This window comes from Muscardinus avellanarius, assembly GCF_963383645.1.
Source record: "Muscardinus avellanarius genome assembly, chromosome: 20".
NCBI lineage: Eukaryota > Metazoa > Chordata > Mammalia > Rodentia > Gliridae > Muscardinus > Muscardinus avellanarius.
The window spans coordinates 19,130,087-19,157,338 of NC_137806.1; the positions used below are offsets into that span (position 1 = coordinate 19,130,087).

A 27,252-nucleotide genomic window follows, 5' to 3' on the forward strand; every position below is an offset into this window, starting at 1 on the left:
GGAATAGCCGGGCATGGTGGTGCACGCTTGTAATCCCCGCGCCTGGGAAATAGAGACAGGAGGATCACGCAGGTTCGAAGCCAGCCGCACTGGCTTAAGAGACCTTGTTTCCAAATAAAAATAATATAAAAAATAGGTCTGGGAGTGTACCCTGGAGGCAGAAGGGCTTCCAGGAACCCCAGTACCACCAAAAAAAAAAAAGAAAGAAAGAAAGAAAAGAAGGAAGGAATTTTAAGTCGTGTGTGTGTGTGTGTGTGTGTGTGTGTGTGTGTGTGTAAGTGTTTAAAAATCTGGACTTGACTATTTGGAGATTATTTGTCCAGGAACAGTGAACAACAGTTGGATTGTGACTATTTACTTTGGGTCATTTGAAGTCTCAACTTTCCCAAAATAACTCTGAGCCAATTTACCAGTGAGAAATCTTTTGGAGGTCAATTTTTCCTCATCAAACATGGGAGGAAGAGTTATCTCCACGAGGCCACAAATCTCTGTATGTTATTTTTTTAATTCTTTTGAAATTACTACATCTGTTATAGGAAACAGTACTTAAAAATGGAACTGTGATATGATCTAGCAACCCAACTACTAGGTGTATATCCAAAACCAATGAAATTAGTATGTTGACGAAATGCCTGTACTCCTGTATTTATTGGGGCATTTCCCCCAATATCTAAGATACTGATTCAATGTAAGTGTCCACCAGTGATTCGATAGACTTTTAAAAATGCGGTATAAAATGCACAGTGGGATACTACTGAGCCTTAAAAAGTAAGTCCTGTCATTTATATCAACATGGTGGACCTGAGGGTGTTATGCTAAGTAAACCAGGCACAGAAAAACACATACTACATGATCTCAATGTGGAATCTGAAAACTTAGAATTAGTCACGGGGCGACCAGAGTGGTGGTGCACTTGTAATCCCAGTATTTGGGAGGCTGAGACAGAAGAATTGAAGGTTCAAGGCCAGCCTCAGCAACTCAGCCTGTTCTGAGCCCTGTTAAGTCTGAGAACATTTCGAGAGCTCCCTGGTGTTTCTTCCCCTACAGAAGCCCGTGGCACTGCCTGAGTTCCGCCCTCAGGGGCGAGGTTCTTAGGACTCAGAGGACCCTTGTCCCTCCTTTGTGCTGTCCCTGGGTCCCTCTGCCCCGTCGCTGTGAAGTTACACTCTCTTCCCGGTTCCCCTTTACCCCCAGAGGCTCACATCATGGTAGCCTGATTTCACTTCCGGTAGACTGACAGTAAGAGCGTGTTAGCATGGCTCTGATGCCTTCCTACGCTAACACTTTCCTGCTTCTGCCTTAAGTTATTTCACAAAAGCCCCCTTTTATCACTTTACCCCCGCCCCAGGTTTCAGGGTTGGAAATAAAAGAAAAAAACCTTTCATGGCCGAAGGACAGGTGAGGAGGAGCCAGGAGGTTTACCCAGTAAGTCATCTTGGCCGGCAGCCGTGTTCTGCTGACTGCTACATCTTCTCAGTTCTTTGGCCCCCATCAGATTCAGGGATTAGCTGGGCGTGGTGTTGGATTCTGTAATCCTAGCCCTTGAGAGGCTGAGACAAGAGGATCACAGCAGCCTCTGCAACTGGGTGAGGCCCCTTGGCAACTTAGTGAGACCATGTTTCAAAATAAAAATATAAGATAAGGCAAGTGGTATAGCTCAGAGGTGGAATGCCCCTGAAAAAGTAACTTTTTTCAGGTATTACTCCTGAGTGGTGTCCCTACCAGTAAGCGTTAGGTGGGCCTGTGTTGTCTAGATTCATTGTTTGAGCTTGGCTAGTTGAGTCTGTTAGAGCTTCCATTTGCCTCTTGACTTACAGGGGGAACTGTTGATCCCTCAAATACAGAGACTAACTAAATATAATGTTAGACTTTGAGAGAAGTCTAAAATGTGTCATCATGAAGAGATCTAAATTTAGTGTCAGTAGCGCAAAGGAAAGACAAGACGCCAAGCATCCAAGAACCAGCCACCTGTGGTTCTCCCACACCGTGTTCCCAACCTGCCAACTGGAGCTAGCCCCAGCAGCCCGGCAACCCCAGAGCTCCCCGCCTACCACGGCTGGGCGGAGCAGGTGGAAAGCAAGATGCCCTGGAAGCCCCAGGAACGGGAGGGAGGCTGCCCGAGCCTGGACTCCTGAGGTTGCAGGCTGAAGTGCGCAGGGTCCGCTGGACAGGAAGGTGAGGCTTTGTGTCCCAGTCACACTCTCTCGAGGAGGAGAGGTTGACCAGAAGCCCCTAAGACACCTGCAAAGTGTACGTTTAAGAGAAACCTTCGAAGGTAGAAGCCACACAGTATAGGAAGATATTAGGAAAGGCTGTTCTCAGGGACAGAGGAGGCTTGTTGGGCCATGAATGACAGCAAGAAGTCCAGTTTCGGTTTCACTTTTCTGCCGCCTTTGCTACGCTGCAAATGTCTTATTAAACTTACTCAACCTTATACTAACAATTCACATCTCAGCCAGGCGAGATGGCGCATGCCTGCAATCCCAGTCTGAGATGTGGGAGGCTGAGACAGGAGTATCGCAGGTTTAAGACCAGCCTCGTCAATTTAGTGAGAACTTGTTTTAAATTTTTAAAAAAATAATAAAGTAGGGCTGGGGGTGGGGTATAAATCAGATGTAGAATGCCCCTGGGCTCAATCTCTAGTACCAAAATAAATAAAATAATTCCTATCTCATATGCTCACTCCCCCCCCCACACACACACATACACATGTGCCTATTTCTCCAGAAAGGGACCCCACCTAGCCTGATCCCACCTTTCCTTCCTCCTCACTTGGAAGTTCCAGAGATTGTCAGCTCCTGCTCCGTAAGCATCAGAACATTTGACTTAGGACATTTGAACTTTTGACCACCGGGTTTAGAGTTGTGATGTGGTTCCAGGAGGTTCTGTTAAAGGCAGCTGCAAGACAAAAGCATCCCTGAAAGACAGTCAAACCAGACTGAAACCCAAGAGCAGCCAGGTGAGTGCGGTAAGCCTCCTCCTGCAGCACAGGGGGTGGGGGGGGACCTGAGCCTTGAGAGCCAGAGCCATTGGGCTTCCTGTAGCACCCTCAGGTAGGTCAGTGGGGCCGCTGGCTCCCATGCCTTCTGTCTTGATTATTTTCTGTCTAAACGATACCACAAACAATGTCTCATAGATATCCCACAACCTCAACCTTATTTATCATACATGGCTCAATTCCTGGAATTAGGCAGAGTCTGACGGGGTGAGCTAATCAGCTGAGGGCTTAGGGAAGTCGGCACCACCTCAAGAAGAAAGCAGGGCCCCTCATGGCGCCGGGGTCGTTATGCAAATCCAAATAGAAATTCATTTGGGGCTCTCATCACATGTAGTCGTTTTTTTCTATAACTGGAATGATTCTTTTCCTGGTGTGGATTTTTATCATTTTCATTAGATGACTTCCTTCGAGCTGAAATTACAATTTATTATTTGTGTTAGATCCAAGAGTAAAGCTGTCACTGCTATTAAATTTTTATTGGACTTGCTCGATCTTTTCCAAATTTTACAACTTGATTGTCACCAGGGAAGAAAGATTGTGAACTTGTTGTCACAGACAGATGTTATAATTAAATTTAAATAACACAGTGGTGTCCTTCATCCATGACACAGGGCCCCTGTTCATGCAACTAGCATACACTAATTTATATATACAAATTTACATATATTTTTGCAGTATATGTTCTGAACTGACATAAACACATAATTACATTAGGCTGCTCATTAAAAGTAAGGATACCTAAATTACAAAAGGAAGATCAACTTATATCCCAAGTGTGTGTGTGTGTGTGTGTGTGTGTGTGTGTGTGTGTGCGCGCGCGCGTGTGTTACTGGGAATTGAACCCAGGCGCATTCTACCTCCAAGCTACACCCCCAGCCCTATTTTTTATTCTTTATTTTGAAACACTGAGTAGCAAAGGGCCTCACTAAGTAGCTGAGGCGGTCCACAAACCTTGATCCTCCTGTCCCAGTCTCCCAAATGCTGGGATTACATTGTATGCCAATACACCCAGCTTCCAAGTGGTTTTTTAAATAACTAAATGAAAAGCAATTATGCATATAAAGTAGAGAAAGTTACTAATATACAAAATGTAACTAAAACTTGAAGTTTAACAAAATCAGCTCATAAGGATCCATGTGATATGTTTGGCCTCTTAATAACAAAGAGATCAGGACCCCAGAGTTAACCCAGTTCAGATCCTTGGCAGTCATTCCTAGCTGTGTAACCTTGAGTAAGTTTCTTCACCTGTTTCCTGATGTGTGAAGATGGACATCACAGACCACCCTGTGGGAATTCTAGGCGTTAAATGGCACACATATGAGAGCTCAGTAAATGCACTTAACAAATGCGGGTGGCTATCGTTGCCATTTTTTAAATTTTTATTTTCAGCCAGGCGTGGTGGCGCACGCTTGTAATCCCAGCATTCAGGAGGCTGAGACCTGGAGGATCGCGGTTCGCGGACAGCCTCAGCTACTTAGTGAGGCCCTCTGCAACTCAGTGAGACCCGGTTTCAAAATAAAGAATAAAAAATAGGGCAGGGGGTGTAGCTCAGAGGTCAAATGCCCCTGTGTTCCATCCCCAGACCTGCAAAAAAAAAAAAATTATTTTGTGTGATTGGTACTGGAGATTGAATACAGGGGCATTCTATCTCTAAGCTACACCCCCCAGCCCTATTTTATTTTTTATTTTGAAACAAAGTCTCAGTAAGTACCTGAGGACTTTGTTAAGTTGCTGAAGCTGACTTGGAACCTGAAACTTTCCTGTCTCAGCCTCCTAAGTACTGGGACTGCAGGCATCGTGCTCGGTTTCATCATCATCATCATTAGTTAGAGAATTTTAAATTCAGAGCAATGAAAAAGGTATGTAGATCATCTACCTATTCAAGTTCACACAAATCAATTAGAAGAAGATGATGTCTTTTTCGTGTGTAGGGGAGGTGCTGGGGATTGAGCCAGGGGTGGTCTACCTCCAAGCTACACCTTCAGCCCTATTTTAGTTTTATTTTGAAACAGTCTCACTAGGTTGATGAGAGCCTCACTACTTGCCGAGGCTTTCCTTGAACCTATGATCTTCCTGTCTCAGTCTCTCAAGTACTGAGATTATAAGTGTGTTCCCATACCTGGCTAAAAATTGTGTCTTTTAAATATAAAAATGAGCCGGGTGCATACTTGTAATCCAAGCACTTGGGAGACTGAGACAGGAGGCTTGCAGGTTCAAGGCCAGTCTCAGCAATTTAAGGAGGCCGGCTGCAACTTAGTGAGACCTGGTTTCAAACTAAAAAATAAAATAGGGCTGAAGGTGTAGCTCAGAGGTAGAATGTTCCTGGGTTCAATTCCCGATACCACACATACAAAACAAATAAATATAAAAATGGCACGTTTATTGCTTTTAATGTATAAAATAATAAAACCCCAAAGAACCAAACTTAGAATACCTAAAAGCTTTTGTCCAGAATTTCAGAATGACTTATTTTTTTCTATAAGCCTGTTTGCAAAATCTAATTGTGCAATTCATCCTCTTATATGATTTGCGTACTTTTGTTATTAAATATGCATCTACAACATCATCTTAATGGTTTCTACTCTAATTCCAACTAACTCTCTTCTTCCCTCCTCCTCCTTTTCTTGGTGTTTTCTTTTGTTGGGAAACTAGCAGGCCCACAGACAGTGGTTCTTTTTCTAATGTTAGAGGTACCCAGCTGAGGAGATGTGAGAGAATGGGCTAGAGGAAGAAATCAGGGAATCTTTCTATCTGTATCTAAACCCTAAGTGTGTTTCAGTGAACAGCATTAAAAAATGGGAGGGTGGTATTCATTTAGCTCCCACCAGCGCAGCATTACAATGTGATGCTCATGGCAGCCCTCATGTGACTGGCCAACGGGGACCATCAGTCCTGGGAGGCAGCGGGTACCACCAAGATTATCCCAGCGGCCCCAAGGAAGTGTCAGCGGAGACGTACACACCGTTCAGTTACTGAGGCACTTGTGAGCCCCCTTCTCTCTGCTTTTAGTCAAAGGTTTTTTGTGACTGATGGATCTACCTTCACATCAGAATATATAATATATTTTATATATCAGAAGCTATGCATGGTGGCACATGTTTGTAATCCCAGTACTTGGGAGGCTAAGACAGAAGGATCACAGGTTCAAGACCAACATCAGCAACTTAGCCAGACTATGTTTCAAAATAAAATTGGGCTGGGGTATAGTTCAGAAGTAGAATGTCCCGGTTCCGTCCCGGTACTACATACACACACAATATATATATACACACACACACACACACACACACACACACACACACATATATATACACACATATATACACATATATACACATATACACACACACATATACATACACACATATATACACATATATACACATATATACACATATATACACATATATACACACACACATATATATATATATATATATATATATATATATATATATATATATATCAGAGATGAGCAAAGTTTACATTTTGGTTTTTTGGTTTTGAAGTACTGGGGATAGAACCCAGGAACATTATACCTCCAAGCTATACCTCCAGGCCTATTTTATTTTTTATTTCAAAACAAGGTCTCACTAAGTTGCAGAGGGCCTCAGTAAGCAGCCGAAGCTGGCCGCAAACCCGCAACCCTCCTGTCTCAGCTCCCAAGTACTGGGATTACAAACGTGGACCCATGCCCAGCTAGGGTTTACATTTAAAATCAGAAAGGATAAGAATGTTTGGGAAAAATATGTATTTCCCCATGTTTTTCTTCATGAATGAATGGTTACCAGAGTCAGGCTGGCAGCCCCCGATCTGAATTTGCAAGCATCTCCAAAGAAAGTTTCATTCTCAGAATTTCCTAGTCTGCCCACCAGTGGCTCTGGGGAGGACAAGTAGAGGAGTCCGGTGACCCAGATGCCTTCTGTGGCATGTTTAAGCATCCACCCCAGTGCTGGTTGGATGCTGAAGACATGTAAGTAGGTAGGAGTGGGCAGTCATGGTGGCACGTGCTTATAATTCCAGTACTTGGAAGGTTGAGACAGGAGGATCACAGGTTCAAGACCAGTCTTGTCAATTTTGTGAGACTCTTAGCAACCTAGTGAGGACCCTGTTTCTCAAAAGTAAAAAAATAAAAAGAACTAAGGGTGTAGCTGGGAAATAGAATGCTTCTGGTTTAATCCCCAGTACTACAAAAAAGTAAAAGTGTACCGAAATCACCAGTGATTAATAGAAGACAGTTCATATGATTTTTTAAATTTTAATACATGAAAGTTGATTTTATGTCATGCTCATCAAAAGATTTTTATTTCAATAATGCCGCTTGCCTCTGTAATGTGCACCAGCTGAAGCTGAAAAGGGAAAGGAAGGGGAAAGTCATTATGCATACTGGAGTTACTTTAATTGTGTTACAGTATTCAGTAAAACGAATGTGCTCCAGGAAACTAATGAGATTTGTGTTTTATGTTTGTAACCAGCAGAGGTAGCTGACGGTGATGAAGGACTGGACAGCATTTCTCTACCACCAGCAGGTAAAACACATTTCCATTTCCATCACCGCTGGAAAATACAGCACCAGAAAATATTTGCATGGAAAATGCGTTTCACGTTAGAGACGCACATGCTTGAGCAAGCTGCTCCTCTAGCAGGCCTAGTCCCCAGCATCCGGCTCCTCAAGGCCCTGGGATCGGATATATTTTTCATATCAAATATAAAAAAGCATGAAAAACTACATTTTTTACACTGTTGCACATTCAAAACTCAAAAATGCAAACCCTAAGAATATAGTATCACAACATTTTGCCTCTCCAATCTTTTGGACATTGCAAAATATTTTAACATGAAATAAGATTTCACTTTCGGATAGGAATCACTGATTTTGTAGGACCGAGTTTCTATCTATTCTGTCTTCTCCCATCTCCTCCCATAAAGCCTCAGAGAGATAATCATTGTTCTTCATATAAGGGGCACCTATGACTAGTGGGTTTTAACTGCGTGATTGGATAAGCCAGTCTACCCAGCACATCCTAGGCTCATCAGCCCACCAAACATCAGGCTGTAGCATCCGTTGCACACAGTCGTGCTGAGCCCCGTGCACGAGCCTGGCTCGGCACCGTAAACCTCTGACCCTGGCCTCCGGCCTGTGTTCAGACCTCGGTTCATCCCTGACAACAGGTGGGACAGGTGTCTGGCCCGTGATCATGTGCCAAACAGTTGTCTTGCTCACTCCGTCTCAGCACTGTTCATTGAATGTCCTCAAGAGACTACCCAAAGTTTCTGTCTACATAATCCAGATACCCCCAGAAGACCTCTAACCGAAAAGACACAACTCAGTGGTTTTTTACCTCTAGATTTGGGGTGTTCATATGTCAATTAATTCAGCAAATATCAATGGAGTGTCCATGCTGTGTGGAATTCAAGAGCGTTCCTAGTGGTCCTGGTTCAGTGGTAGCTCATATCCCAAGAGCCCCGAAGCAGAGCCCACGGGTACAGGTTGGGCGCGTGTTGGCTTCAGAACAGCAAGAAAGCCCGCCGTGTAAGTGACGCGTTGCTCGCTTTCTCTGCATTGAGTAGCTAAGCAACAGAACGATGGACAAATCCATGAAACGAGCGGCACAGCACAAAGACGAGCTGCACTCACAAGTGAAGTGCTCTCCATGTGTAGTCGCTATAGAGAAGGGATTTCTCTTCTCATTTGGCTGTGTTTCCACATTTGTGAATTAAGAGAATTGAAATACGTGATCTCGGTTGTTCCTTCCCGATCTGTCATTCTCTGACTAGCAGGACAACTCATAGCTGGCCCAATCCTATCATCCATGTCCCGTAGATGCAGGAAATACTAACCATAATCATGAAAGTGTGCACTTCAGGAGGCCCTGGGGAGGAATACCTCTCCCACCCCCAGTTACCTCCAGGGCCCTTGGGCCCTCCGTCTCTGTCACATGGCACAGTGAGCTTTTGTTTTAATAGTTGAAGACCACGCCGCTTGAAATCGTACCCTTGAGCTGTGCATGGCGATGCACGCCTGCAATCCCAGTACTTGGAGGCTGAGACAGGAAGATCACGGCTTGAAGCTAGCCTCAGCCACACAATGAGACACTATTTTGAAACTTAAAAAAAAATAAAATGGGTCTGAAGATGTAGCTCAGAGGTAGAAGTATCCCTGGGTTCAGTCCCCAGTAGCAAAGAGCAAACAAACAAAAACCAAAGAATACCTTTGCATCTAACTGTCTGAAGATAAAGGCAGATGTTTCCCACAAGAAAACTGAGCAAAGAGGACGCTGAAACAGCCTCGTGGAACTAAGAACTTCCACAGAATCTGAGAATGAGAAGGAACTTGAGATCGTCTGGTCCCGTCCCTTCTTTTTATCCAGTCTTTTTATTTTACAGGGAAAAAAGCCTGAGGCCCAGAAACATTAAATGACTTTCCCAAGGTATTAACAGTTGGTTGGTAGCCTGGCTGGAACCCAGGCCCCCGGATCCCAGCCGTTACGCCGCAGTGCTTTCTTATACTTAATCCAAGCCAGCTTGTGTCTGCATGTTTCTTAAAGATCCTAAGAGATGATGGATGTACTAATCCCTTTAGGATGGCATTTCAGTGTCTCGCAATCTTCAGTTAGGATGTCCGTGGCCAGTCTACCTGAAGTTCTCTGCAGTCAGCTCATTTATTCAAGTCCTCACTCCAGTGTTGCCCAACGTTGTGAAGTTCTAGTAAAGATGCCATAGAACACGCCCCCAGGCGTTTCCACGGGTAGATACTTGATACAAATCCTGAACAGGAGCTGAGTGTGGTGGCGCAAGTCTAGAATCCCAGCACCTGGGGGCTCACAGATGCAAGGACAGCATCAGTAACTTCGTGGGACCCCGTTTCAAAACAAAAACTAAAAAGGGCTCTGGGGGCTTAGCTCGAAGGTACTATGTCCCTGGGTTGGGTCCCCAGTATGCCCCTCAAGAAAAGTACTAAACATATGTCATTTTAGAAAAAGAGAAAAGAAGCCACAGATTGGTGCTCAGAGTTTGCAGTAATAGCATTAAATACTCTTGATAGTTCAGCAGGCCCCTCAGTTGCCCCTCTCTAGTAAAACCCCATGTTGGTGGGCTTCTGAGAATGCAGTGCAACTGCTAACACCCCTCCTTCCTTGTGCACTAAGGGCACCTTCAGCGCTGTGAAGCCTGTCCTTGAACTTGAGGCCCACTGTTCTGCACCCTGGGGCGGCCAAGGTCTCCGGTACAGCCTTTTCAGTATCTCACTAATGTGCCCTGGAAGCCTCAGGTCCCTTGAAAGATTCAACAATGCCTTTATCAATTTTTCAAGATTTTTTAAAAATTGTTTCATTGGTGCATTGTAGTCGTACATCTTAGTGGAGTACAAGATGGTGGAGGCATACACGCACACACCACCCAGTTAGCCCTCCCCCAGTTCCCACCCCCTCCCCCTCCTATTTGGCTTAGTGATTGACTGATACATCTGTTATTGTTTTCTCCTTCAAATTCTGTGTGTATCTGGGAGAGGTAAAAATCCTTTTAGTATTGCTAGGAATAGGAAGTGACCAGGACAGGGTTACAGTCAGACACCCAGAGAGTGTTTGTTTCCACTTACCTACAGCTAAGCAACCTTCCGCTTGTTTCGTTTTAACAAAAGTGGATATAGATTCTACAGTGGATAAAAAAAAGTTTTTTTTGTACTAAAGGTTGAATCCAGAGACATTATACCTCGAAGCACATCCCCAGCCCTATTTTACTTTTTATTTTGAAACAGTGTCTCACTAACTTGCTGAGGATGGTTTCCAACCTGTGATCCTCCTGTCTCAGCCTCCCAAGTACTGGGATTACAGGCGTGCACCACCACACCCAGCTGTGTTTTCTTTTTATTTTTTTTTTCCTTTTTTTCTTCTTCTTGCGGGTCTGGGGATGAAACCCAGAGGCATTTGACCTCCAAGCTACACCCCCTTGCCCAATTTTTTTTTTCTTAATTTTGAAACAGGGTCTCACTGAATTGTGAAGGACCTCACTAAGTAGTTGAGGCTGTCTGCGAACCGTGATCCTCCGGTCTCAGCCTCCCAAATGCTGGGATTTTCTTTCTCTCTTCACCCTATTCCAGGAGCCCTTTGAGCAGCTCCCAGGAACCAGCACAGTCGTGGGGCCTGGGACCCAAATGCCTGTTCCTGGGCTCCTGTGAGAAACAGAAGCAGTCACTTAAATGCAGCAGCCAGATGTAGAAAGAGTGGGCCAAGGAAGAAAAGGCTCCAGGCCTGGCCATTTAAAAAGAGTATAAAGTAAAATCAAAACAGCACTTTCTAAAATTTAAAAATGGAGCTTTTTGTGTGTGTGTGTGGTACTGGGATTCCTGGAAACCCTTCTACCTCTAGGCTATACTCCCAGACCTATTTTATATTTTTATTTGGAAATAGGGTCTCCTAAGCCAGCATGGCTGGCTTCGAACCTGCGCGATCCTCCTGTCTCTGCCTCCCATTACAAGCATGCACCACCACACCCAGCAAAAAATGGAGCTTTTAGTACGAAATATGGTTGTGTTCATCAGGGCTTAACAATTTGCATCACACATTGGCATTATTTTACATATTTTTCTTTGAAAGTGCAAGGAAATGCCGGGCATGGTGGTGCACGCTTGTAATCCCAGCATTTGGGAGGCTGATACTAGAGGATGGCCATTCATGGACAGCCTCAACTACTCAGTGAGGCCCTCTGCAACTTAGTGAGACCCTGTTTCAAAATAAAGAATAGAAAATAGGGAAGGGGGTGTAGCTTGGAGGTCAAATGCCCCTGGGTTCCATCCCCAGACCTGCCAAAAAAAAAAAAAAAAAAATGCAAGGAAGAAAATTGAAGTTTAAATTACTGGGCATCCCCCCACATTTTTCTCAAGATTTTGTACTGGAAATTAGACCCAAGGGTATTCCACCCCCGAGCTACTCCCCCAGCCCTACTGTAGTTTTTGTTTTGAAACAGGGTCTTGCTCGGTTTTTCAGGCTGTCCTTGAACCCGCCTTCCTCCTGTCTCTGCCTCCCAAATATTAAGATTACAGGCCTGTGCCACCAAGCCTGGCTGATTTTGTTTATTTCTAAAATTGAGATCAAAAACATAAAATCTTTGTTTCCTAAGTTTTGGGGTTTCACTGGAAGCATTTTGCCATTATGTTACAAATGTTTTTACACATTATCACAGGCAAGTTATATTTCACTTAGGCCATTTCTATCACCGGACAATATATGAGCATACTCTAATGATAATACAGATTCACAGGCTTTTCTATAAAATATTCCCAGCAGAGAATTCAAATTACTAAAATTACTCATTTAGCACAATTTTCAAAGCCGTGGCTAAGAACTTAGCACCTTTACAATGTAGACACCTCCAAGGATAGTCCCTGCTTTTGCCCAGCACCTGGCTCTGGCCCGTGACGTACACCTCTCCCTAGGAGCGGCCGCCCCTTCATTGTCTTGTCTCTGTTGTAGGTCACATTTATGACACCAAGAGAGAAAACACCGAGGACCCAGAACCCGGTTTTCTTGCCTAGACGTTCACGGTAGCGACCTCGGCCATTAGCAGACGTAGCTCTTCCGCGTGGGTTCCCGGGAGATCCGCGTAGCAGTTCAGGTTCCTGCAGAGTGCGAGTGCGCCGTGGACTCTTCCTGTCACGCTTGAACACTGTCATATGCTTTCTTTGTGACGGAGCCTCCAATTTGATGTAAGGTTGTTTGATCTGTTGCCCTTCACCTGGTCGGTTTCTAGTCCTTCTGAGAAGCTGCTCTCTCCTCCTGCTTGTATCCATTCATAACCTCCGTGTGAACATACAGACTTGCCAAGCGTATTCATTTTCATGTGAATGGCTTAGCTGCAACGTAAAGGAAAATGGCTCTTTCCAGAAGTGGGGGAGAGCTTGTGAAGGCTGAAGTTAACTAAACCTTCTTCAGCCTAGTTGTTGGGGAGACAGGATAGCTCTGACACGGTAGGTGGAGTTGTTTATGTCATCAGTGTCCCCCCAAAATAACCAGGGGCAATCAAATACGTGCAAGTGATCAATGAATTCTTAGGGGAGAAAACCCTTTCTCATTAGTTGAGTCAACGCAGAGATGAAAAAATTAATTCAAAAGTGAAAAACTCGAAGCCACCAGTTACCTGCTTGGTCCCTAACGACAGGTGGTCCAACCGAGTGGTCCAGGGCTGGGACACAGCGACCAGACACAAGTGCACTTGCTGATGTGCTGTAGGTCATGTGACTTCTGGTACACGTGCCATCCACTCTACATACAACCAACATAAGAAAATGTGGATTCTTGAGGCAATATCTTGCCATGTGATTGTTTTACAGAAATATTTACCTCCATATTTCTTTCTTTAATAAAAAAAAAGTGAACTAAAACTAGCACTTATTTAGAAGCATTGTATTTATACCTCATTTATTGTATAAAATAAATTGCCTTGAATTTTTGGCATCTGACCTGAAGGCCAGGAGTTGGCATGAAAGAAATTTGGCTACAGATCCTAAATAAATAATAAATAAATCCCACCAACCCCAGGGTTGGAAACCGACAGTTGTATCCCTTTCCCTAGCACGCGTTTCACAATAACAGTTGCTCTGGCAGGTCACTCAGTCCCACCCTCTGCTCTGCAGGTGAAACAGGAGCAGAGTCAGTGGTTGCTCCGGGCCAGGTCACCCTTGAATGGCTGCTGAGCAGGGAACCCGGATCTCCTAACTACCTGTCCAAGGGGCTTGTTTACTGCACTGAAAAGCTAGCCCTAGGGACAGGAGAAGCCAGAATTCCTCCAGGGGAAGCCAGAATTCCACTAGGACCTACTGAAGATGGCATATCACCTCCCTGTAATGAGACCCAAAAAATTAGTTTTAGGTGTGGCTTGAGGAATCAGTCTGCTAGAGAGTTCCACCCCATGTATCTGTGTCATTTACTTTTCTTCTTTTCAAAGCTACATTGAACTTAATGAGGCCCTCTGCAACTCAGTGAGACCCGGTTTCAAAATAAAGAATAAAAAATAGGGCAGGGGGTGTAGCTTGGAGGTCAAATACCCCTGGGTTCCATCCCCAGACCCGCAAAAAAAAAAAAAAAAAAAAAAAGCTACACGGAAGCTTCTCAGAGAAATTATTTCCATCTTACCTCTTAGCCTTTCCTAACTCCTGCCAGCAAAGTAACCCCTTTCCTGAAACCAGATCCTTTGTTCAATCACCTGGTCTGATGAACGACTGTATACCAGCCAAGGCTTTGGGTTTTTTCTGCAGCAAATGCTTAAAAACTTGTCTTCTGCCTCTCAGAATGGAAATATTCCTCAAGGGAATAGAAAGGATTAATTCGTAACCTTTCACTCTATCAAATGATGACGAATATGTGTCCAGTGAAGCTGGAAATATTTACTTGTAACCGCGGGTCTGTCCGCTCTGCACCATGGACCTTCAGAGCTACTTCCTTCCAAGGCTGGGCAGCAGCTTGGGGTTTGCAGTGCTCGTGGAAGGGGGAGTCAACGCACAGATTTGTGCAGTGGATTCACAGATCGGAAATACGTGTCAAAACTGCAACCGTAAAATCATATTTTGTAAATTAAAATTGTATTTGTGTTAATTTACTGTGACTACTGTTCAGACTCGGTTCAGAAATCCTTTTTATAGGCTTTCTTAGCAAAAACAAAACTCCATATCAATGGATAATGTCTCAATCTTCTGTATATATGTTTTATTAATATGTAAATACTTAGATTTTTAAAAATTACTATGTTCTTTTAAAAAATAATTCAATGCAAGGCTAGTTGTCAAAATGGTGTATAACTGTGTTGTGATATCAACTCCCAAGATGCTCTTTATGTCTGTTCTGGAAAAATACAATAAATTTCTTTAATTGAACGTGTATGTCTTGCCTGCGTGCCAATCTCCCTGTGTTTATGAAGTCAGTGCTATTCATTAATTAGAAGTTACTCATTAATATTATAGCGATCTTCCATAGAAGTTATACCTCGTCGTGAAATTAATTTTTAAAAATAAACTCAACTGCTACTGGAATCAGTTTCAAACGCTGCCATCGTCGGTTCAGTTTGGCAGTCTGATCAATGGCTACAGCCAGTTCCACAGAAACTCTTGGGCATTAAGTACTGAGGTGCTTGAAGCCTAATTTTAAATGAATTAGGTAGCTTTATAATCTTCACTTAAAAGGTTAAGCCCTGCTTCTATGGAAACAACACAGCAGAAGGACCGATCAGTCTTCCCGGATGTAAAGTAGGCGCTACAGTATAATCGCACGCCTCTCCTCCCTGGACCTACTGGCTTCCTCCCCAGGGCTCAGGCCCCTCCTCTGAGCATGCAACTCCCCCAAGCCGGATCTGGCTCCCTTGGGGCTTAAGCCCAGGGTCAGTTTTCTGGGGCCCTCTTGGAGGGTCCTGAGCTGGTTAGCGGTGAGGAGCAGTGGGCACTGGCTGCTGGGGAAAGCCAGGAGACAGCAAGACAGATTGCTTGCAAGAGGAAAAAGAGAGTGGGAGGCACCAAGAGCGTGCGCGTGAATGTCACTGTCAACATGATTTACATTATGATGTGAGGCTGTAATGCACCAACAGAAGCACACACAGAAAAGAAGATCTAAAGCCCAGCCCACCTGAGGCTTCATGCTCTGAAGCTGCGAACCAGCCGCATGCCTTCCGGCTTTGCGGGCTCCTTGTGACCACGAAGTTGCTCATAAGGGCCTACATCATGTTTATGGCCAGAGGCGCCTGGCCTGCCCTTGCTCCCATATTGCTGGTGAGGATGGCACCTTACAGGTATCTTGGCAAAAGGGCCCTGGTGGCCTTTTTAATCCAGCGCAGGCAGCCCCTGTTCTTCCACCAGAGGCTCTGCTGGAAGGGGACGCTCAACTCCTGCCTCAGTTGTCTTCCTCCTACAGCCCTGGCCTCATCGAGTGACGGCGGAGGCTGTAGCTCATTTCCCAGCTGCACCTGAGTTCAGCTTCACCGTCTCCCGACACCAACTGGCTCAGACCCCTCTGGTGGTGTAAGATGACCTGGTCGGGATGCCAGGGAAAGAGGCCAGAGCCAAGGCCGGGGAGGCACCGCCACCCAACTGTACCAGGCCTTGTCCCATCCCAAGAGGCTAGGACAGTGTGGGCAGCCATTGTTTTAAGCAAGTGTTCTTTCCGATTCATACCGTAGATCAGTTTGCCTGAAGTATGAGACACTCTGCTATTGGGGTAGCTGAGGATAAAGAGAGCCCAAGAGGACAAAACCCTTCATGCCCAAGCACAAGGAGAGAATCAGCAAGACTGACTAGCTTGGGCTGGAGGGTCCAAGATGCCACCAGGTTTCTGGTTGGGAGCCAGGGGCGTCGGCTGCGCTCACTGGAGTAACGCAGGGGAGGAGCACGTGGAGGATGAGGAGGGAGCTCCTGTTCATTCCTTCCAGCATGCCGGGTGCTCTGTGAGGGGCTGGGAGCTCAGCAGTAAGCAAAAACTTCACTGCTCTTTTGCAACTCAAACGGGTGACAAGGAACAGATGGCAGAACCCTAGGAAACACCCTACACAAGGTCTGTTTGCTCCTGAACAACTGAGGAGGGAGATTGAACTTGGGAGCTTTGTCCCAGGCTAGAGGCAATCAGGGTTCAAGCACTGTCTGTTCCTTAACTCGGCTCTCTACTCCTCAGCAGCAAAGAGATGGGGACTGTCCACTCACAAGTACCCACCAGCCTCCATCATTCACAGGGCTGTCTAGCTTCCTTCAGGAGTTACTTTGCTTATTTGTGTGCCTGGTTAGTCTCCACTTTCCATAGGAATCTAAGCTTCACGATGTCAGAAATCTTACGTAGGCCATTAAGATTTCAGGCCATCAGAAGGCAGGCGCACCAGCACCACACACCTCCTGAGTCATCACAGCAACTCAGGAGGCTGAGGCAGGAGAGTCACAACTTCAAGGCTCGATCTTGGTAACTTACCTTAGTCTGGGTTAACCAAGATCCTGTCTCGAAATAAAAAAATAAAACAGGCTGGGGTATAGCTTAGTGGCAGAGCAACCCTGAGGACAATCCCTAGGACCACAAAATAACAAGAGTAATAATCATCATCATCATCACCATCATCATCATCATCACCACCATCATCACCATCATCACCACCACCATCATCATCACCACCATCATCACCATCATCATCATCACCATCATCACCATCATCACCACCACCACCATCATCATCACCATCATCATCATCACCATCATCATCATCATCATTCAGGCACTGATGAAAACATTTCAAGACACTCTCCCAGCAAAAGTAGACTGGCTAAAAATTCTACAAGCATTGTAGAATTAATATACAACCTAGTTCTCCTGATGCAGCATATCATGGTCTACCTGCGGGTTACAGAGGTAACTCACCTTCCCTTGTTGACCCAGGGGACGAGCCTTTATCAGAGAATCTAGAAGAGCCAACCCAGGGGTAGCGTTAGACCAGAAGAACGGCAGTCAGGACTCTAATGCAGCCCTTTCCCTCCTCCCAGATCTTATAGTTTAACTCACAGGGACTTCCAGTTTCCCTCTGTCACCTGTCCACTGCTTTTATAAGTAGTGAGAGAAGCCAGGTGTGGTGGCACACACCTGTAATCCCTGTTGTAAGGAGGCTGAGACAGGAGGATCGTAAGTTTGAGGTCAGCTTCAGCAAGTAGTGAGACTCTCATCAACCTAATGAAATTCTGTTTCAAAATAAAATAGGGAAGCTAGGCGTGGTGGCACAGGCTTGTAATCCCAGCATTTGGGAGGCTGAGACCGGAGGATCGTGGTTCGCGGCCAGCCTCAGCTACTTAGTGAGGCCCTCCGCAACTTAGTGAGACCCTGTTTCAAAATAAAAAATTTTAAAAAATAAACAGGGGGTGTAGCTCGGAGGTCAAATGCCCCTGGGTTCCATCACCAGACCTGCAAAAATAATTTAATTAATTAATTAAATAATTAAATTAAATAATTAAATTAATTAAATAACTAACCTGCAAAAATAATTTAATTAATTAATTAAAGAGACAACTGCCTTGTTTTCTCTGACCATTTAAAATGAGGATTTTTTTTCTTTTCTCTTAATAAAACTTTTCTTCTCACTTTTTGCAAGTGCAAACCATTGAAAAAATTTGCAGCCTCCTCCATTTCTTGGTAGGAGAGATGTTCTGTTTCTGTAGGACATTTTCTGATTTGGGTGGGACTTGCCTTTTCTCCTTTGCTTATACGCATGTCTTAAGTTATACTGCAACGATGTCAAATTACTGATAACAAGTACATTTTGTAGGGGAAGATGACTTTCAAAACTAGCCGATTTACACGTGGAAAGAAGAATTTTAAAACCTTTGTCATTCGGCATTTGTATTTTCTCAGTCCCCATAATGGTTAAAAAGGAGGGAGGAGTCTCTCTACCATCATTTGATTTTCTAAAAGAAGTGCCATTTATTTATTATTTCACTTTAAAGACAAACTGCAAACCAAAGTGGCTCTGAGGTAAGTCAGATGTGGTTCTAATTTGTTTTATTATTATTATTATTATTATTATTATTATTATTATTATTTATTACTACTACTACTACTATTACTATTACTATTACTATTATTATTAGAAAACCTGTAAGAGGAAAGTGACCCTGTTACAACACTTCTAAATACTGTCGTAATTGCCAGGCGTGGTGGCGCACGCTTGTAATCCCTGCACTTGGGAGGCTGAGACAGGAGGATCACACAGGTTCGAAGCCAGCCTCAGCTACTTAGTGAGGCTCTCGGCAACTTAGTGAGACCCTGTTTCCAAATAAAGTATAAAATAGGTCTGGGAGTGTAACCTGGATGTAGAAAAGCCCCTGGGTTCCACCCCCAGCACCACACACAAAAAAGCATGATATTGATCATCCCCCCTGAATAATACATACACATATATTATATACATATGTGTGTTATAGATATATTAATTGTTAATTTCTATCTTATTATTAGTTAAAAAACAAAGAAAGATCTAGAAATGGAGCTCAGGTGGGATAATACCCAATATGTTTCAAATATATAGACCCAAATAAAGTTTGCACTTAAAAGCTTTTTATTGTGCCGGGCGTGGTGGCGCACGCTTGTAATCCCCGCGCTTGGGAGGCAGAGACAGGAGGATCGCGTAGGTTTGAAAACAGCCTCACTGGCTTAAGAGACCCTGTTTCCAAATAAAAATATTAAAATGGGTTTGGGAGTGTAGCCCTCAGGTAGAAGGGTTTCCAGGAACCCAGTACCACCACCACCAAAAAAAAAAAAAAAAAGCCTTTTATCTTAGTAGTGGGGTTGGGCCCAGGGCATCCTACCTCTCAGCTCTACCCCTAGCCATCTTTTTTTCCATTTTGTTTTGAAACAGTCTCACTAGGTTCTTAAGAGTCTCCCCGCATTGCTGAGGCTGGTCTCAAACCTGCAATCCTTCGGTCAGCCTCCCAACTCCTGAGATTACATCTATGTGCCATCATGCCTGGCTTAAAGGCCTTTTAAATTGTTCCTTTATTTTTTTTCCTTCGGTACTCGGGATGGAACCCAGGGGCATTCAACCTCCGAGCCTCACTCCCAGCCCTATGTTTTAATCTTTATTTTGAAACAGAGTCTCTCTGAGTCGCAGAGGGCCTCACTAGGTTGCTGAGGCTGGCCGTGAACCCGGATCTTCCTACCTCAGCCTCCCAAATGCTGGGATTACAAGCGTGTGCCACAATGCCCAGCCCTTTTTCTTTTTTCTTTCTTTTCTTTTCTTTTCTTTTTTTGCCATTTTGATCTGTTGACTGAAAACTGGAGGGACGTTTAAACCTACCTAAACTTTGAAGCGAATCGACTTTATTTTTTTTTATATTTATTTTTTTTTTCATATTTATTTTTAATTGGTGCACTGTATTCATACATCATAGTGGGATACATACTTTTGTAGACATACATGCACACATTGCCCAGTCAGCCCCCACCCGATCCCCACCCCATTCTCTCCCCATCCCCCCCTCCTATGCTTGGCTTAGTAGTTGACATCTAGTATTATAGCAATTTATCCAAAATTAAAAATGATAATCTCTCATAACAGTTTCATTTGTCTGATACCAAGCTTTTGATGACTTAAAGATAACATTTCAATATTTCTTTTTGCTTTCTTTCTTACCAGAGAATCTATTTTTTTCTATTTTTTAGGTGAAACTATCATATATTTATATATTTTTTTTTCAGAAAAAAAAAATCTATCCTAATATGGAATATGGACTCTAGGTACCCACATCGATCTTGAAAAAGAACAAAGCTAGAAGATATATATTTTCTGATTTCAAACCATATAAAGCTACAATAATTGAAACAGTGTAGTACTATTCTAAAGGCAGATATATAAACCATTGGAGTTAAATAAAAGCCTAGAGCTAAATTCTTCCCTATATTGTCAAGTTATTTTTGACAAGGTTTCCACGAACATTTGGTGGTAGAAATAATAATCTTTTAACTAAATATTGTTGAAACATTATAATTACATGGAAAAGAATAAAATTGGACCCTTACCTAATCCCATATACAAATATTAACTCAAAATAGATAAAAGACCTAAATATAAATCTTAAGACTATAAACTTTTAGGAGAAAATCTGGGTCATAAAACCTCACAACATTGAAATTGGCAGTGATTTCTTGGTTATGATTTCAATGGCACAGGCAACAGAAGAGTATACAAACTCCCTAAAAAATAAAAAACATATTGTATATCCAAAGACAATGTAAACAGAGTTAACAGTTACTAATAGAATGGGATAAAATATTTCCAAATGCTATATCTGAAGGTATATTAATATTCCAACTAGAAATCCTAAAAATTAACAACAATAAAGGCAAACAATACCCTTTAGAGATAGGTAACAGAATAACATAAATAATGAATCTCCACAGATAACCAATCTTAGTTGTCTGTTGGATGGAAAATCTTGTTTCTCTAGTTCTGATGTGTGTTACCTATTTCTTCTTTGTAGTTAATCTCTTTGAGTATTTTCTCTAGTGCTGGTTTTGAAGACATAAATTCCTTCAGTTTCTGTTTGTCATGGAAGCTTCTTATTTCTCCATCTAATTTGATAGAAAGTTTTGCTGGGTAGGAAATTTTTGGCTGGAAGTTGTTTTCTTTCAAAATTGGGAATATGTTACTCCAAGCCCTTCTGGCTCTCATAACTTGGTTTGGGAAGTCTGGAGTGATTCTAATTGGTTTGCCTCTGAATGTCACTTGGCCCTTTGCTTTTGTTGCCTTTAAGATTCTCTGCTTGGCTTCCACATTGGTCATTTTGACAATTATGTGGCGTGGGGATCCTCTTCTCTGATCCTGTCTAAAGGGAGTTCTATAAGTTTCCTGGACCTGCGTATCGACCTCTTGCTCTATGTCTGGAAAATTTTCTGCTATTACTTCCTTGAAGAGATTGTTGATCCCTTTAGTTTCACTTTCTTTTCCCTCCTCTATTCCAATTATTCTTAGGTTAGCTCTCTTAAAATGGGCCCATATTTCTTCAATATCAGATTCCTGCTGTCGGATATTTTTTCCTAGATTAGAAACTATGCGTTCATTTTTGGAATGATCATCTTCTAAGAGCGAGATTCTGTTCTCCATGTGGTCTAATCGGTTGTTTGTGCTTTGAATTGAGGCCTTTACTTCATTAATTGCATCCTTTATCTCTTTTTGGCTCTCTCTGAGTTCTTTTCGAAGCACCTCTATTATTTCTACAGTTATTTTCCTGATTTGATCTTCTAGAAATCTCTGATTTTCTGTTTTATCGGGTTCTGATGTTGTGGGGTTGTGAGCATTCATTGCTCCAGTATTATTCCTCTTTCTCATGATTTTGGAAGTTTGTGCCTTCTCTGGGTTCTTCCCTTGGGACGCTGCAGGGATTCAGAGTGGAAATCAAAACCAAGAAAAAAAAAAAAAAACGCCAGCCCAACAGCCGAGGGCGTAGCAGCGGCGCCATATTGCCACCAGCGGCAGCAGCACGGAACTCACTACAGCTACATCTGCGTACTCAAGAACAGTGAGTCAAATTGCGGGCCACAGCGGAGAAATCCCAGTACTGTACTCACTGGGACTTGACCCAGTGGGAGAGGGGCGGTGGCAGTGATATCACACCATAGGAGAACGTGCAACCTGGCACCCCCACGGTCTAAAGCAGCCTCTATCGACTCCCTGGGTCGGAGACTCTGTGATAAAACCCAGTAAAGGAGTAGTGGGGTCTGAGATACTACTGACTCGAGTTCCAGAGCACCTTAAGTGAAGTCATAGCGAATCGACTTTAAATCATTTTTTAAAATACTTTCTAGAACTGCAGCTGATGCCAGCCTGTTAAATGAAGGGCTGGTCAGAAATCAGCTCTGTACTTCCAGTTGTGTGCTCTCTCCAGAGGCTGGCACGGCTCCGAGGTGGAGGGCCCTCCAGGTGAACATGGAGTGCACGTCGAATTTGGAAGGAAGGTAGAGCGCCCAAGATGCTTTCAATGAAGTGGTTGGCCAGTTGCATATTTCGCTAGGAAAAAAAACCTACTTTCAGCTCTATTCTAGCAATAAAGGAAGAAAGATAATACATTATAATAAAGGACCCTTACTCTGTACATGACCAAATTAAATATCCTCCAAAAGTGATATGTTTTGTTTTGGGGAGGTTTTATTTGTTTGCAGTACTAAGGATCAAACCCAAGAACAGTCTTTCTCTGAGCTACAGCTACAGACTTTATTGGGTTTTATATTTTATTTGTTGATTTGTGTGTGTGTGTGTGTGTGTGTGTGTGTGTGTGTGGTGTTTAGAGATTGGACCCAGGGGATTTCTACTTCGGAGCCACACCCCCAGCCCTATTTTATTTTTATCTTCAAACAGGGTCTCACCAAGTAGCCTAAGTTGCTATGGCTGGCCCTGAATCTGTGATCCTCCTGTCTCAACCTCCTAAGTCCTGAGATTACAGGTGTGTGCCATCACACTCAGCTCTTTTAAAAAAAAAAAAAAAAAAACAGGATCTCACTAAGTTGCTGAACACTTTGCTAAGTTGCTGGGGCCGGCCTCAATCCTGTGATCCTCCTGTCTCAGCTTCCCAAGTCCTGGAATCACAGGTGTGTACCACCACAGTCCATAAAGTGATGTCTCTAAGGATTGGCCAGAGAGATAAAAGTGACTCAATTAACAACCCCCCTGCTAACCCCACTCCCTCGGGTGATGGACCCTGACGTGCTTCCATCTCTAGGAGGGATTTTTCACCATGTGAAACAATGCTACATCCTTCCACTCCTGCCCCTCACCTGTGCCCCCATAACATGGACCAGTGGCTGAAGGAGCTTTAGTGCTCATTAAATTTTTGTGTTTATTTCCATGATTTATGTCATGAACTGTTCAAATGTGTTTTTCCTGCCTACCCCCATTAATGCCGCTATTCCGGTGGAACTGGCCTCAACTGGCCATCCCTGTGCCTTGCCCTGGGGGAATTGGGGTGTGAACATATTTTAAATGTTGACTGACTCCTGGACATCGACTACTGGCCAGGAACCTCTGAGCACCACAGTCATGTCATCATGGCCGTCCCTTGTGATAACATACAGCTTTAGAAAATGAACAAGCTCAAAGACATTAGGGGTGGGAAGGAGGAGGCGGTAGAAGTTGCCAAAATTAGTCTGAATTCATTTGAAAAACTGAACACAGGGAAAAGCCAAAAGATGCTTTAAAAATGTGAGAGAGACTTATTCCTCTTCTGCTGCCCCCAATTAAACATTACAAAACTACAGAAGCAGAAGCTGTTGCTACAAGAATAGACAAAGACAAATAAAGAAATGCCTAATCCATATAAACATATACTAATGGTGATGTAACAATTAGCATAACGTATGCTAAGCTGCTATAACAAAAGTGCCCCAAAATAAAGCAGTTATGCTGGTAATCCCCTTATTTGAGAAGCTGAGACAGGATTGCAGGTTTGCAGCCAGCCTCAGTAATTAGTAAGGACCCCCAGAACTTAGTGAGACCCCATTTCAAAATATTTTTAAATAAAGTTAAAATTTAAAAATAAGGCTGGAGGTATAGCTCAGAGGTAGAAAATCCCCGAGTTCAATCTCCAGCACTAATAATAATCATTTTATTACTATCATAGTAATAAAATGATTATTATTATAAGGTAGCTTGGGTAAAACACAATTTTTAAACTCATAACAGCCCACAGCTGGAGGGGCGTGGTCAGCACCTGTTCCCTGGGGTTATCCCGAAGCCTCTTTGGCATCTGTTGTTCCACCACCTGGTGACACCCATGTGCACATGGTCAACACTGTCTTCCATAAGTACGCGTTGAAGCCTACGGGAAGAGGACACATTCAGTGTAGGAGAAACAATTTCTGAAAAACTTTATCTAGGGCTTGATACTTCCTTTCTGCTTACATCCCCTTGGCTAAAACTTGGTGGTTTGGCTACACAAGGAAGAGGGAACTAGATACCAAGAACACCTAGCTGTCAGTACCACAGATACCATTTTAGTTGGTGAGAGAATGGATTACTCAATAAATAGTGTGGAGGATAATTGGCTTGTTATTTATTTAAAAAAAAATAAAGTTAAACTGGGTAGTGCCGATTCTTTGCTGTTCCTGATTCTTTGGGGACATTACACCTAGTATTGTTGCATTATATGGTAACACTGAAGTTTTGAGAAACTGCCAAACTGATTTCCAAAAACCATACACCATTTTACATTCCTGTAATCCCAGTACTTGAGAGGCTGGAACAAGAGGATCACAGGTTTGAGGCCAGTGTCAGCAACTTAGAGAGACTGTCAGCAACTTGGTGAGACCTTGTATCAAAATAAAAAATAAAATAAGGTTGAGGGTGAAGCTCAGAGGTAGAATGCCACTGGGTTCAATCCCCACTATGCAGCCCCAAATTAGGCAAAAGATTTGAACAGAACTTTTCTTCAGAAAAGACATAAAATGAATAGGCCAAAAAGCACATGAAAAGATACTCACCATTATTAGTCATTAGAGAAATGCAAAGCAAAACCACAATAAGATGCCACTTCACAACCACTAGGATGGCCATTAAAAAAAAAGACAAGCCGGGCGCGGTGGCGCACACTTGTAATCCCAGCATTCGGGAGGCTGAGACCTGGAGGATCACGGTTTGTGGCCAGCCTCAGCTACTTAGTGAGGCCCTCTGCAACTCAGTGAGACCCGGTTTCAAAATAAAGAATAAAAAATAGGGCAGGGGGTGTAGCTCGGAGGTCAAATGCCCCTGGGTTCCACCCCCAGACCTGCAAAAAAAAAAAAAAAAAAAAAAAAGACAATAACCAGTGTTGGTGGTGCATGGAGAAATTAGGACCCTCCTCATATACTGCTGGTGGGCATTTGTAACATGGTGCATGGTTTTTGGAAATCAGTTTGGCAGTTTCCCGAAACTTTAAACACAGTTACCATATAATGCAACAATACTAGGTGTATGTCTCCAAAGAATCAGAAACATAGAGCCAAGCACACTCTTGTATACAATGTTCATAGTCACATTATTATTATTATTATTATTATTATTATTATTTTGCAGTATTAGGGATTGAACCTAGGGGCATTCTGCCTTTGAGCTACACCTCCAGCCCTATTTTTTAGTCTTTTTTTTTTTTTTTTGAAACAGAGTCTCAGTGCGTTGCGAAGGGCCTTGCTAAGTAGCTGAGGCTGTCTGCAAACTGTCAGTGTCCTGAATGCTGGCATTACAAGCGTGCGCCACCACGCCTGGCCTTAGTTTCATTATTCATAAAAGCCAAAACTTGGAAACAACTCAAATGCCTAGCCTTTGACGAATGAATAAACAAAATGTGGTATATATCTGCAGTGAAATATTATTTTGGACAATAAAAAGCAATGATACACACTAATGTAGATGAACCTTCAAGGAATTAATGCCAAGTGAAAGGAACCAGTTACAAAAGACCACGCACTGTATGACTGCACGTATATAAAATGTCCAGAACGGACAAGTCCGGAGAGGCAGAAAGTAATTGGTGGTTGCTTAGGCTGGGAGTGGGAGGAATGCAAGAGAAGGACTGCTAATGGGTGCGGGGTTTCTTTTGCGACAATGAAAATGTCTAAAATTAGATGATGAAATCCTATAGAGGAACAAACAAGACAACCTAAAGGAGGAGAAAGGAGGGGGGAAGAAGCAAAATCTCTAAAACACACAATGTACTTAAACATATCGAAGTCAACCACTAAGCCGAGCAAGGGAGGGAATGGGGTGGGAATTGGGTAGGGGTTAAATCAGTGATGTGTACATGTATGTACACACAAGTTTTTTACCCCAATATGATGTATGAAAATAATACATCAATAAAAAATTAAAAACTAAAATTATATGATGATGGTCACATGAGTCTGAAAATATATTTAAAACACTGAACTGTATATTTTAAAAGTGTAAGTTTGGGGGAGATTGTTTTTTTGTTTGTTTGCTTGTTTGTTTGTTTCTGGAGACTGTGAGACTGGGCATTGAACCCAGGAGCATTCTACTTCTGAACTACACCCTCAACTCTATTTTATTTTTTAGTTTGAAACAGGGTCTCACAAAGTTTTTGAGGCCACTCTCTACCTAAAAGGGTAAGTTTTATTATGTTAATTCTATCTCAATTATGCTGTTATGAAATAATAATAATACAGTTAGACCCTCCCCACTTTTTACGTGGCAATTCATTCAGATTTGAGTAAAATTTCTATGAGCTGGAAAAGAGAAAGGATTTTCTAAACATGATGCTATAGGAAGAAATTATCAAGTAAAATTTGATTTTATTCAGTAAAATTTTTAGGTTGTATTCCACAATTAAATAGCAAATGACAAAATGAGGAAAGACATTTGCAGAATAAATGCGTTGTTTTTGGAAAATGTTATTTATACATATATATCAAATAACAAATAAATATAAAATATACAACTGATTAAATTAAGAAATGTAAATTCAAATAGTAATATGCAATGTGTGGCATATCCAATTGCAAAATTAAAACAAAGACAGTGGCAGTGTTTTCTGTAGTGAAGGGCCTCGCCATTGTACCCTACTCACATGTATGTTCGCTGGCATTTTGTTTCCGAGGGCACGTTGGCAATATGAATCAAAATTGCTCAAAACCTCGAATGAGCCAGGCGTGGTGGCGCACGCTTGTAATCCCAGCATTCGGGAGGCTGAGACAGGAGGATCGCGGTTCGCGGACAGCCTCGGCTACTTAGTGAGGCCCTCTGCAACTCAGTGAGACCTGGTTTCAAAATAA

At 43.0% G+C, this 27,252-nt stretch overlaps 1 protein-coding gene across 1 annotated transcript in view; it reads left to right on the forward strand.

Annotated features, from left to right (window-relative positions):
• Nucleotides 1–8,772, forward strand: part of BEND7 (BEN domain containing 7) — a gene marked incomplete at both ends in the record, with an annotated part of 88,243 nt that extends 79,471 nt beyond the window's left edge. Inside the window, 2 exons of the mRNA XM_080717215.1 lie at nucleotides 7,474–7,527; nucleotides 8,570–8,772. Coding sequence (XP_080573341.1) covers nucleotides 7,474–7,527; nucleotides 8,570–8,772 — 257 coding nt within the window. The remainder of the gene's footprint in view (nucleotides 1–7,473; nucleotides 7,528–8,569) is intronic.
• Nucleotides 8,773–27,252: the final 18,480 nt, after the last annotated feature.